The sequence below is a fragment of the Loxodonta africana genome, chromosome 7 (genome assembly GCF_030014295.1).
Source record: "Loxodonta africana isolate mLoxAfr1 chromosome 7, mLoxAfr1.hap2, whole genome shotgun sequence".
Taxonomy (NCBI): domain Eukaryota; kingdom Metazoa; phylum Chordata; class Mammalia; order Proboscidea; family Elephantidae; genus Loxodonta; species Loxodonta africana.
This window is the reverse complement of record NC_087348.1, coordinates 120,402,574-120,415,350: the sequence shown is the minus strand read 5'-3', so window position 1 is coordinate 120,415,350 and position 12,777 is coordinate 120,402,574. Positions and strand designations below refer to the sequence as shown.

Here is a 12,777-nt window from a genome sequence, read left to right as displayed (position 1 = left end):
GATTCAGATTAAAGTCATCTCCACAAAAAAGCTTTCTGTGATCTCCCCAGAAAGGTTAGTCTTCCATAATGGCTTATATGTGTCTAGTATAGATACTGGGACAAGATGCATGGTAGGAACCTAATGTTTTCTTAAAAAAAAAAAAAAAAAAAACCATGGTCCCCTGTCCCACTCCAGACATTTCTTCCTCACCTTACCTCACATGACTGCCAGATTAATCCTCCCAAATCTCACACTAATCCTCTATAAACAAAAAACCAAAACCAAACCCTACGGGGCAAAGCAGAGCTGTCTCCAAGGGTTTCCAAGGGGTGGCTGGTGGGTTCAAACTGCCGACCTTTTTGGTTAGCAGCCGAGCTCTTAACCACTGCATTACCAGGCCTCCAATCCTCTATACTTCTATTCAAAAACTTCTGGCAATTCTCCCATTGCCTACACAAAACACCAGAACTTCTTAGCCCAGCCCTTAAAAGCCCTATACAGCTCCAACTACCAGCCAGCCTTCTACTAATCCCTTTTAAAAACCAATACAATATCCCATATGCCTTATTCTCCAAAGACATACTGTACTTTCTCTCACCTTGTGGCCTCTGTTCAAGCTCATTTATATGACTGCCACACTCCAGTTGTGTGACCTTTCCCTAACTCACGCCAATGTCATACGGAACTATGACAAATTTCCTGATGAGTCAAGTTCACTCTCATCAAGTTGCCTTCCCTTATCAATTAAGTAAAATAACCCCAAACTTGTCCTATACTCCTACAACATTTAGTCCACACTTGAGTAGTGTAGCTATTTCTGTGTGTATATAATTCCCCAATTGGATGGTAAAGCTGGTGATATCAAAGATGTTGATTTTAAACAAGTTTGTAATTCTTGTTATAACTGACAACCAGTATCATTATCGCCACCAACATTTATTTACTATATGCTAGTTTTTGCTTCAAGTGATTTACAACAATCCTGTGGAGTAAAAAAAAAATCCTATTTTCCACTAAGGAGGAGAATACTGGGTCAAAATTTGAACACAATGGGTACAAATTATATTTCTGAATTCACAGATGTATTCCCAGGAACTGTGCTCTGATATCTGCATAATTCATATCTTGACTGCTTTCCTTATTATCATCAGCCTAGCAAAATCCTCCCAGTCTTCAGGACCCAACCCAAATGTCACGTTTTCAAGAAAGCCTCCTGCTGATACCAGGGCCAAGTTAGTTGCTCTCTCCATGAATTGTCCTTAAGACTTGAAACTTACCTTTAATATAACACTAAGATTATTTAGAAGCTTGCTCAACTGGAATGGATTCCTTAATGGTGGTCTTATTCAACATCTTTAATTCTAACAAACATACCCGGCAGGCAAAATGAATATAATTTATATCTGCTAACCAAATGAAATAAACAAATGCTATATTTAATTAGCAATAGTTGAGACTCACACTCAAATGTTTTCTGTAGCATTTAGTACATATATCAAATCGCAAGGTCCATATGGCTAAGTCTAATATGGAAAGTCTATCCTTTCTTACAGTATGTCCAAGCAAAACACTATTCTAAAAATAGAGAGCAGACTTACCAGTCTTCTCCTTTCTTCTTCTACTGCAATCAGCAGTCTGGCAAATTCTTTTAATGACTGAGCTATTTAGGGGATAAATTAAAAAGAAATCATTAATGTCTTTTTGTATTGTTAATATTTAATCACATAGGAACAAAAATTGTAATAAAACTAGCCATATTGATTTGAATATATTATATACTGTGGATCCATATTTTTATAACCATAAAACAGTATATACAGTAGGATCCCAATGACTAACAGCTATACCTAAGAGATACATGTTTGTCTTCATGCTGCAAACTGGAGTTTAACAGGTATGAGGTATAAATTTTTTTCTTTGAAAATACTACGGGGAATATAGTTTACTTATTTAATATGTAAAACTTAAACACACGCATTAATAAGTCATTAATAAAATTCTGGAATAATTTCAAAAGTGTCCCATAAATAATAAAAAAAATTTTTTTTTAATCTACAAAAAGCAATAAATATAGTACTATTCAGATGTACTTCGTAGTTGCCCATAATGCTAGGTTTCCTGCTGACTTCCAGAAGCTCAACCGACATGGATATTTGAAGAGAGATTCTACATTCTGAAGAAGTCAAGGTTACTCTCATGCCAAGGGCCTTTGCTTGAACTTTGCTGTTCAAAATATGGTTCCAAGGACCCACGGTATCTGTACTGTTAAATACACAGACTTTCACCTTCACCCTCTCCATCTGTGTTTTAACAAGATCCTCTGGTGATTCTCATGCAAATTAAAGTTGAGAAGCACTGCTTTAGAAATCTGTACCTATATTGGAATGGTTTAATAAGACAGCTTTTTGGGTCAGGTAGACACATGAGGCTATGTGGGCAGCTCCTGTCTGGAGGGGAGATGAGAAGGCAGAGGGGGACAGGAGCTGGCTGAATGGACACAGGGAATACAGGGTGGAGAGAAGGAGGGTGCTGTCTCATTAGGTGGAGAGCAGAGTACATACTAAAAAAAAAGGGGCACATAAATTTTTGTATGAGAGACTGACTTGATTTGTAAACATTCACTTAAAGCACAATAGAAATTTTAAGACAAATAGAAAAAAATCATCTAAACTACAGAAATCAAAGGGAAAAGTAAAAATATTCAAAAATAATGGTACAGAAATAAAAAATAAGTAAATAAATGAGTTATAGTACTATGTTCAACAAAAACAGTAATTTTCACCTACATCATCCATACCAATCTCTGTTCCTAATACTTAACATCAATCATCAACTAAAGCTGGAATGTTTAGGTTACAAAAATGACAAAACAAATCAAGTGAATACGGAATTTATTTTTATGTAAGCTTTGATTTTCTCTTCCAAGTCCTTATTCCTTAGGCTACACACATCTCCCTTTATCCAAATTGATCTGAAAACATTCTGATCAATTTGATCACAGGTTTAATGAATCCAGTATAAAGCCTGCAATGAAGGCATGTTGTTGTTGTTAGCCGTCATCAGGTCGGCTGTGAAAGGCATGTAAGCGAGGAAAATAAATATCAAGAGTCTCATAAACAAACCTAATTTAGGAAAAGAACGAATGTTTTCCATTCAACTTTTTCCTCTTTTCAGAATTACTAGGCTTACACCAACTAAGCTAATGTGAAATTCTATCTCTATGATTACTTCATATTGATTTTATTCACAGTTACTATAATAGAAATCAGGTGATGAACTGGAAGTCTTATGTTAATCTGATAAATACATTAGTGGCCTTAGAATAGGTATAAATACATAGTTTAGAAATATAACGTGTGAATTTCTGTAACAATATGAATACTGATTCTACTATACATCCCCGTTTTGACAAGAGTAAGTTGAACAAGGAGAAATTTTACGAATATATATATATAAAGATTTTAAATGAAGTGTGTCAATAGCATTATATATATATATATATAACCCAGTGCCGTCGAGAGAGATATATATATGTTTTTGTTTTTTTTTAACTGACTTTTTGGTGAAAGTTTATATAGCAAGTTAGGTTCTCATCTGACAATTTCCACTCAAATTGTTCAGTGACATTAGTTACATTTATCACAATGTGTCAACACTCTCTTTAATAGCATTGTTTGTTCCATTTCCACTACTCTAATTTCCCTATCCCCTTATCTCCTCATCTCTGCTTTCAGGTAATTGTTGACCTTTTGGTCTCATACAGATGGTTTTTAAGTAGGGCACTGATTTTATAGGTAATATCCTTTATTTTGTGTGCCACTCTGCTATTTAACTAAAAGGTGATCTCAAAGGATAGACTCGGTTCTAAGTTTAAAGAGTATCTCAGAGCAGTAGTTTCAGGGAGCCACCTGTTCTTCTCTACTGTTTCAATTTTTCTGGCTTTTTTTTTTTTTTTTAAATAAAAATCTGAGTTCTGTTCCATATTTTTCTCCCATTCTATCCAGAACCAACTGTTGTGACCCTAGTCTGAATGGTCAGTAGTGGTAGCTGGGCACCATCTAGTTATTCTGCTCTCAGGTTAGATGAGGTTGTGGCTCCTGTAGACTTGTTTCTTCTCTGAGCTTTTGGTGGCCTCCTTACTGTTTTGTTCCTGGTGAGTAGAGACTCATAGTTGTGTCCTGGATGGCCACTCACAAGCTTTTAAGACCCGAGACACTACTCACTTCAGTAGGACGCAGATGATGCTTTTTGCGAACTCTGTTATGCCAAATGACTGAGTTATCCCATAAGACCATGGCCCTAAGGCCTCAGACCCAGAAAACCAGTCTTGGAAGGTGTTTGTTTATGTCTGAGGAGTATCTGTATTTGTGTCTTCAATGACTATATGGGCCTGCACACACAGATTTGTATTTACACGTACCTACAGATACTTCTGTCTATTCTCTCCTGTATATACACCTGTACCTACACACATACCAATTTGCCTATACCCATCTATATGTGCTCAAATACTCATTTTTACTTTGGCTGTGCTGTACTCACTACATCCACATTCAGTCCCACTTTTCCCATCACCAAAAATAACAAGTCTCTATGGTCTAAAATGTACTTCTCTTGCCCCTCCCTGGTAACCACCAATGAAAAGCGGTCTCTCTATATTTATCTATTATTGTCTTCTTATAAACAGGGATCATACAATATTTGTCCTTATATGCTTGGCCTATTTCACTTAGCATTACACCCTCCAGGTCTAGCCATGATATGAAATATTCTGCTGACTCATTATTGTTCTTTATGGTTGCATAGTATTCCATTGTGTGTATGTACCATAATTTGCTTATTCATTCAAAGGTGATGGGCACTTAGGTTGTTTCCATTTATTTGCTATTGTGAATAAAGCAGCAATGAACATAGGTGTGCAGACATCTGTTTGTGTCATTATTTTTAGGTCCCTGGGGTATATTCCTGGAGCCCTGGTAGCACAGTGGTTAAGAGCTCGGTTGTTAACCAAAAAAGGTCAGCAGTTTGAATCCACCAGCTGCTCCTTGGAAACCCTATGTGGCAGTTTTACTCTGTCCTACAGGGCCGCTATGAGTCGGAGTTGGCTTGACAGCAACAGGTTTTGGGGTACATCCCTAGGAATGGGATTTCTGGGTCATAGGGTAGTTCTATTTCTAGTTTTGTTGAGAAAACACCATACCATCTTCCACAGTGGCTGTACCATTTTACAGTCCCAACAGCAACGGATAAGGGTTCCAATCTCCCCACATCCTTGCCAACATTTCTTAAATGTTTGTGTTTTTCAATCATTGCCATTTTTGCTTGGGTAAGATGGTATCTCATTTTAGTCTTGATTTGCATCTCTCCAGTGGCTAATGATTGTGAACATCTTTTAAAATGTTTGTTGGCTCTTGGATGTCCTCTTTGGCAAAGGTTCTGTTCATGCCCTTTGCATATTTTAGGACTAGATTTTTTTTTGCTGTTGAGTTGTTGCATTTTCTATAGATTTTAGAAATTAGATCCTTAACAGGTAAGTCATTTCCAAAGATTTTTTTCCCAGTCTGTGGGTTGTCTATTTGCTCTTTTTATAAAGCCTTTTGGCAAGCATAAGTTTATAATTTTTATGAGGTCGATTTATCTATTTTTGTCTTCTCTTATTCATGCCTTTGTTGTAATGTTTCTTATCCTATTTTTACAAAAGATTATGTCCCATAGTGTCTTAGTCATCTAGTGCTGCCATAACAGAAATACAAGTGGTGGGCTTTAACAATGAGAAATTTATTTTCTCACAGTCTAGTAGGGTATAAGTCCACATTCAGGGTGTCAGCTCCAGGTCCTTGTCCTCCATCTTCCCCTGGTTGAGGAGCTTCTCAGGCACAGGGACCCTGTGTCCAAATGACACACTTTGCTCCTGGTGCTGCTTTCTTGGTGGTATGAGGTCCCCCACTCTCTGCTTGCTTCCCTTTCTTTCACCTCTTGAGAGATAAACAGTGGTGCAAGCCACACCCCAGGAAAACTCCCTTTACCTTGGATGCGGGAGGTGACCTCAGTAAGGGTGGTATTACGATCCCACCCTAACCCTCTCAACATAAAATTACAATCACAAAATGGAGGACAACCACATAATACTGGAAATCATGGCCTAGCCAAGTTGATAAACACATTTTTGGGGGGACATAATTTAATCCATGACACATAGTTTTCTCCCTGTGTTTTCTTCCAGGAATTTTATGGTTTTAGGTTTGACATTTCAGTCTTTTATCCATTTTGAGTTGGTTTTTGTATATGCTGTGATGTATGGATCCTATTTCATTTTTCTGCAAATGGATATCCAGCACCATTTGTCAGCACCATTTACTAAAGAGACTGTTTTTGCCCCATTGAATGGACTTTGACCCCTTGTCAATGATCAGCTGCCCGTGGACCCCTGGGTTTAATTCCTAGTTCTCAATTCTATTCCACTGGTCTGTGTGTCAATCAATGAACCAATACCGGGCTGTTTCGATTACAGTGGCTGTATAAGATGTTTTCATACTGGGGAGTGTGAAGAGCATTATTATATTTTTATGCTTTTTATTTCTGTAAAGAAAGCATTCTGTCATCACTCTGGTAGCTAGTCTCACTACCACTGAAGATCTCTTTGATGAGCCTGAAGAAGAGGAAAACAAACTTGATGGTAGAAGGGAATAGTAATATGCCTACAGACAAAGAACACAAGTGTGAGTGAGTTTTGGCAGGAGAATTGGAGGCAGCAGGTACTCCTGAACTTGAGGACGTAAGAGGAGATAAAAACAAAAAGAGTAATTGAAAGTGTATACAAGAAGCACTTTAACCCTAAGCTTCTAGGCCAATGCTTCCTAACCTTTTTCTACATCATAAAACACGTAAAAAATGATCTTTGTTCCATACACTGAAGGTACCTGTGATGCTGCTCTCAACTACTACAGACCTAGCACGACTGTAAAAGCTAAAGGGGACACTCTCGGCACACCCATGACCCATTCATCACCTGGGGATGTAGACACAAACCCTTTGGGAAGTTTTGTGCCAAATGACCACCACCCCAACAGGTGCCTACTCTGCTGCTACCCAAGGTGAAGACTTCAATTTACTCCTGCAAGAGTCAAGGAAATTCCAGATTAAAGAACATCAGGAACAGCTGTGGGTTGGGGGTGGGGAAATATCATACACACTGGAGTGAAAGCCTGCTTTTTCTTCTCTTATACGAAAGTGAGCAGGCATGATTAGGGCCATCATGCAGGAAATTGGAACATTTCTGTAGAAACCTGGACTGACCAGTCCAAGAAGACAGAATTATAAATACTAGCAAAAGGAGTCTCTTGACCAGAGTTGGGTGTCTGTCCTATCACCCAATGGTGAGGCTCATGTTTTGACAATTTTAGCACAAGTACTCCGGATGTATGTCCCTAGATTGAAAGGTCCGGCTTCGGGTCCGTTCTCACATCACAGCACTTCATCATGAGATTTCAAAACGTGAACAAGTACTAAAAAGGCTCAGAGGAAAAAAATGGAGATGGGAAATCAAAACGGCCTAGGGATACTCACCAGCAACACTGAAAACTTGAAGACAATGGGGCATGGCCTTTAAAATTATGAGAGAAATGTTTTCCATCCTAGAATTTTATACCATGCCAATTTATCAATGAAGAGTGAGGACACAATAAAAATATTTCAAATAACAAATATTCAAAAAAATTACCTCAGAAGCTTCCTTTTAGAAGCTACTGGACAATGCATTCTAACAAAACAAGGGAATAAACCAACAGAGAAGAGGAAATGAAATCTAGGAAACAGGAGACCCAGTATACCAAAAAAGCAAACAGAATTCCCAGGATGACACAGCAATATTCCAGTAAAATGACTAGTAAGAGAAGATTTTGTCTAGACTACAGCAAGAAATTAGAACTACAGAAAAGATGCCTCCAAGGGGGGATGAAGGGGGGACCAATGGAACTGATGTGTCTGAATGTAATGAGAGGAAATTTGTACTTCTTGGAACAAAGTTTTTAAGGATAAATTAGTGATAAGTACTTTTTTTTTTTTTTTAAAGAAAATTCAAGGCAATTATAAACTCTTGGGAAAACAAAGTTACATGAGAAAGGCAATATAATCAGAGTAAACTACACATATGAGTTCTACAGATACGTTCAATGTCATTATAATATAAACATTAAAAATTGATTTCTACCAAAGTTAAGATTTAACTACACTCAGAGAATAATGGAAAGAGTATAAAATAGTATGAAGTCAAGACATAATATACAATAGAATGAGAAGTCAAAAGATGATATGTAAAACCAAAAATAAATAAATTTATTAATTAAACAAAATCAAGAAATAGTATAATCATGGTCTTTGTAAAAACAGAAGAAATGACTAAAAGAGTTAAAAGCAGTCTGGTATGATAGGAGATTGCTAGTTTCTATTAAGCCTAATAATATCTATGACTTTTTAAACAAATAATGAAAAATGGATATAATGCAAATATTTTATTTCCCCTAAAACCAGTACAAAAAAAATTTAAATTCTACAAAGGCACAGATTACATATTGTTCACTTTCCCAAAGGGCTTAGTAGATACCTAGCACTTAAAAATTTGTCAACAGATATTACTGGAATCAATGAAAATGTAAACTTGATTGTGGATTGCTGGGTATACATAAGCCCTACCTTTTGGTCAACCCCAGGGATGACCAATGGCCATGCAGCAATGCCCTACTAGTTCCAGTCAGCATCTCGCTGGCTCCTGGGGTCCTGCCTATAAGAACTCAGAAGTCCACTGGCTTCCCCCAAGGTACCTACTACTCCAACGGTCAATTGTGCAGTTCCCTTAAGTCAAATTTTGGTTATAAGTAAGAAAACTCAGGTTCTCCTTCTGCTGTTGTATCTCTGTCCAAAAATTAATGATGCTTGTTTTCTACTTTGCTTGAATGGTTTTCTGGTCTGTTTCTCATATAAGCACTATTTATAAACTCAGTAAGATAATAGTTGATGCTATAATGGGAACGTCTGGGAAGAAAAATTCTAACGTGCAAAAGCAATTGCGTGTCTGATTCCTCACAACAAGAACTTCTCTCCCTCCAGCAGTTTTCTGGGACTGGTTCCCAATTTGACAATAACTTTTGTTCCATCTTTTTCTTGGTTGATTTTTATGGAAATAACTTCAAGAAACTAAGACTGTTCTCTTTAAATACTATAGTCTCTGTTTCATAAAAAGTATATATTTCTTGTCCAAATAAAGATACTCATGTTCGTAAGTGAACACGAACAGCCAAGAACCACGAAATATTCATTTCATGAATTAGTGACAATGTCCTACTAGCTTTTTAATCCCATATCTAAAGTCTTCCCCAAAATCATTTTATTTGTAAGGATGTTAAAGTACTACATTAATTATTCACTGGGCATAACACGGAAGCATTCACAATCCTATAAAGCGAGTATAAAATAATTCAAGGTGTTATCTTGCAAATTGGGTTTTAGGAGAAGCACTCATGGGAAAAGCCAGTTACTTCCCTGCCTTTCTCATCCTCAAAGCCTAAAAGGAACCTGTTATATAAACTAGCAAAATCCAAACTGTCTAAATATACTCCAGGAGTTCCGCAGAGATGAGATGCCAATGTGAGAATTTCTGGTCCACAGGACCCATAAATGCCTTAAAAGGCCATTAAAACTGCAGTGAGCCTATCCTACACGTACGTGCCCTTGGGCACAAAGCATGTACAAAAATATATACAACTCCCATGGCATCCATCACAGTGTCTGATACAGAACAGGTATTCAAAAAATATATTTGATTTTATATGAATGCTCGAACTATTTAAGACTTAAGCAAACCTGAAGTTTTTGCTTACAACATACAAATTTCTAATACCCAAATATTTTGCTGTAATAAGCAATTATTTGTGATAATTTTGTATTTTCTTTATTTATAAATATTAATATTTATGTATATAACAACCAGTTTACTATCTGAAATTTGGGGTCCAGGCTAACTTACGGCTGGTCCTGCAATTACCGATTGTGATCATACCTTGGGTTTTTATGACAGGAGCTTGATTTAGTAAGAGCTATATTCCAAAAACAATAGTTAATGAACAATGGGCTCTCAACAGATGATTATTAAATAAATTAATACATTCCCACAGTCTATTATCTCTGTAAGGAGAAACATACCAACTTTTATTCTAGGATTCATAAGATATTAGGAAAAGGATTGCCCAGATGCTTTGGAAAATTATCTTAGCTATCTAAATTCCTGCCACCTGCATGAAAATTTCCTGGCTCTACTTCACCAAAAATAATAATCTCTCCATTTCCTGTCCATCTGTAACATGAGATTACTGGAGAGCAATCAAAAAATAATTTCAGATATAAATTTTAACTTTCCAACAAACTCTAAGTTCTTTGAGGTCAAGAATATTATCATATTTTTCTTTTTTATTTCTAAAACACTGTGCTGAAAAAAAGCTTTTGGAAAAAAGAAATTGAATTAATTGAGTGTATTTATGACAGATTCTGATAGAGTAGACATTTACAAAGACAGCAGTTGGATTGTACCCATAGAATGCAGAAGTATGATAATGGCTTCTATATTTACTAATATCATAAATTCTGAAATATTCCTGAACTGTCTAATAGTATCTATTTCCTAACTTAATCTTTTGAGTAGGCTTAAATTCATCCTACTATTTTTGACTATGGAAAATCTGTTTAGCGCCTGGAACTAAGAATGAGAGAGAACAAAGAAAAATAACTCCTTGGTCATAGCTGACATAACTCCCCTACCTTAAGAACTAGGCATTATACTATTAAATGCTTCAACGATTGACCAGCTTGGGTTTCACATAGTATTTTACAAAAAGAATGAGAACTGACAACCCATGCCTTTCTTGTCTCCAACCAACATTTGATATCATAATTAGACAATGATGTGTTAAGTAGTGATCCCAGAAGTCTCTTATCAAACCTAAATGCTTAAATAAAACCCGAAACAAAAGTTCAGATCACAAAATTCAGTAACATACACAATTATGTCCACAGCACACTATATAATTTTATAACAGTGAACAAACCACTTAGGACTTTCAGATGTGCTGGCAAATGGGGGAGAACCTGGGTTAGCAGTAAGGATTTAAAACCAAACCTGTCGCCATCAAGTCGATTCTGGCTTGTAGTGACCCTATAAGACAAAGTAGAACTGCCCCATAGGGTTTCTAAGGCTATGAGTGAGAATCGACTCCATGGCAATGGGTTTGGTTTGCTTTTTGGTTTAATCTTTACGGAAGCAGGCTGCCACATCCTTCTCCCATGGAGTGGCTGGTGGGTTGGAACCACCAACCTTTTGGTTAGTAGTCAAGCGCTTAACCACAGCACAACCAGGGCTCCTTAAAAGGATTTCCAAAAACTGAACCAAACAAATCGTTTGCCATTGAGTCGACTGCAACTCCTGGCAACCCTATAGGACAGAGTAGAGCTGCCCTATAGGTTTTCCAAGGTGCAGCGGGTGGATTTGAACTGCCGATCTTTTGGTTAGCAGCCTGAGCTCTTACCCACTGCACCACCAGGACACCAGTAAGGATTTAGGCTTTTTTTTTTTTTAATTGCAGTAAAACATGAAAACTTGTAAAAGTCTATAGAAGTGAGATTGAACCAATGAAACGGGGGGGGGGGTGCATTTTTTTGTGTGTGGTAAATATATATGTAACAAAACATTTGCCACTTCAACATTCTTCATATTTACAATTCATTAACATTAATTATGTTCATTATGTTGTTCAACCATCAGCATTATCCATTTTTCCATCACAATTACCTTTTATAAGTCCAGATGATTCCCCAACAATCACCTTTCTTTTTGGAGGTGAGATGTAAGTCCTGTAAAGCCCTGCCTTAGGTTGTGTTTTCTAGAGAAGCAAAACCAGTAAAGCAGATAAGTATATAGAGAGAGGGATTTATATCAAGGAAACAGCTCATGAGATTGTAGAGGCTGGAACATCCCAAGTCCATGGATCAAGATAGAGGCTACTCCTGATTCATGTAGCTGCAGGGGCTGGTGAACCCAAGATCGGCAGGTTGGAGAGCAGGGCTCTTGTTCATGGGCTCTGAATATCGGCAAATCCCAAGATCGGCAGGCAAGGCCAAAAGGCTTCTCTTGATTCACTCAGCTGTAGGGGCTGGTGAACCCAAGATCAGCAGGAGCTGTGAAGATCGATGATGAATCCCAGGATCAGCAGGTAAGCTACTACCTCAAGTCCCAAGAACCGGCGGTCAGACAAATAGGAGGGAGCAGCAGGATCCAGAGAGGCAAAACCCAGAATGTCTGCTTATATTTGGATGCAGGCCACAAGCACAAGGAAGCTCCCTTTCAACTGACTGGCTACCCACAGCAGATCCCATCACTGGGGTGATCGCACACAAACACCAAGAATCATGGCCAAACCAAGCTGACACACAATCTTAACCATCACAAGCCCCTTCTAGGGCTGACTTTCCATAGAAGTAAGAGATAGGCAGTAAACATCTGCACTTAACAGAGCAAGGGAATGGGTCATATTCTTCTAAATCTGGCTAAATCAAAATAAATAAATAAGTAACAGTAGGATCAACTACATACCCAAGTGGCACCTAGCATAACACTGCAAAAGCATGCAATGACCTATGGGGTATCATATCACCAGCAGTTCAACCTACTCTCAGTACTTCATGCCCCTGAGGAAATTTTAATTATTTGATAGCTTAAAAGATCAAAGGTATCATACCGACTGAAGTATC

At 37.5% G+C, this 12,777-nt stretch overlaps 1 protein-coding gene across 3 annotated transcripts in view; it reads right to left on the bottom strand.

Annotated features, from left to right (window-relative positions):
• Positions 1–12,777, bottom strand: part of ARHGAP42 (Rho GTPase activating protein 42) — a 321,321-nt gene that overhangs the window by 200,764 nt on the left and 107,780 nt on the right. For all 3 annotated transcript variants that reach the window (XM_010595411.3, XM_003415595.4, XM_064288839.1), the window contains one exon: positions 1,581–1,642. In XM_010595411.3, coding sequence (XP_010593713.1) covers positions 1,581–1,642 — 62 coding nt within the window. The remainder of the gene's footprint in view (positions 1–1,580; positions 1,643–12,777) is intronic.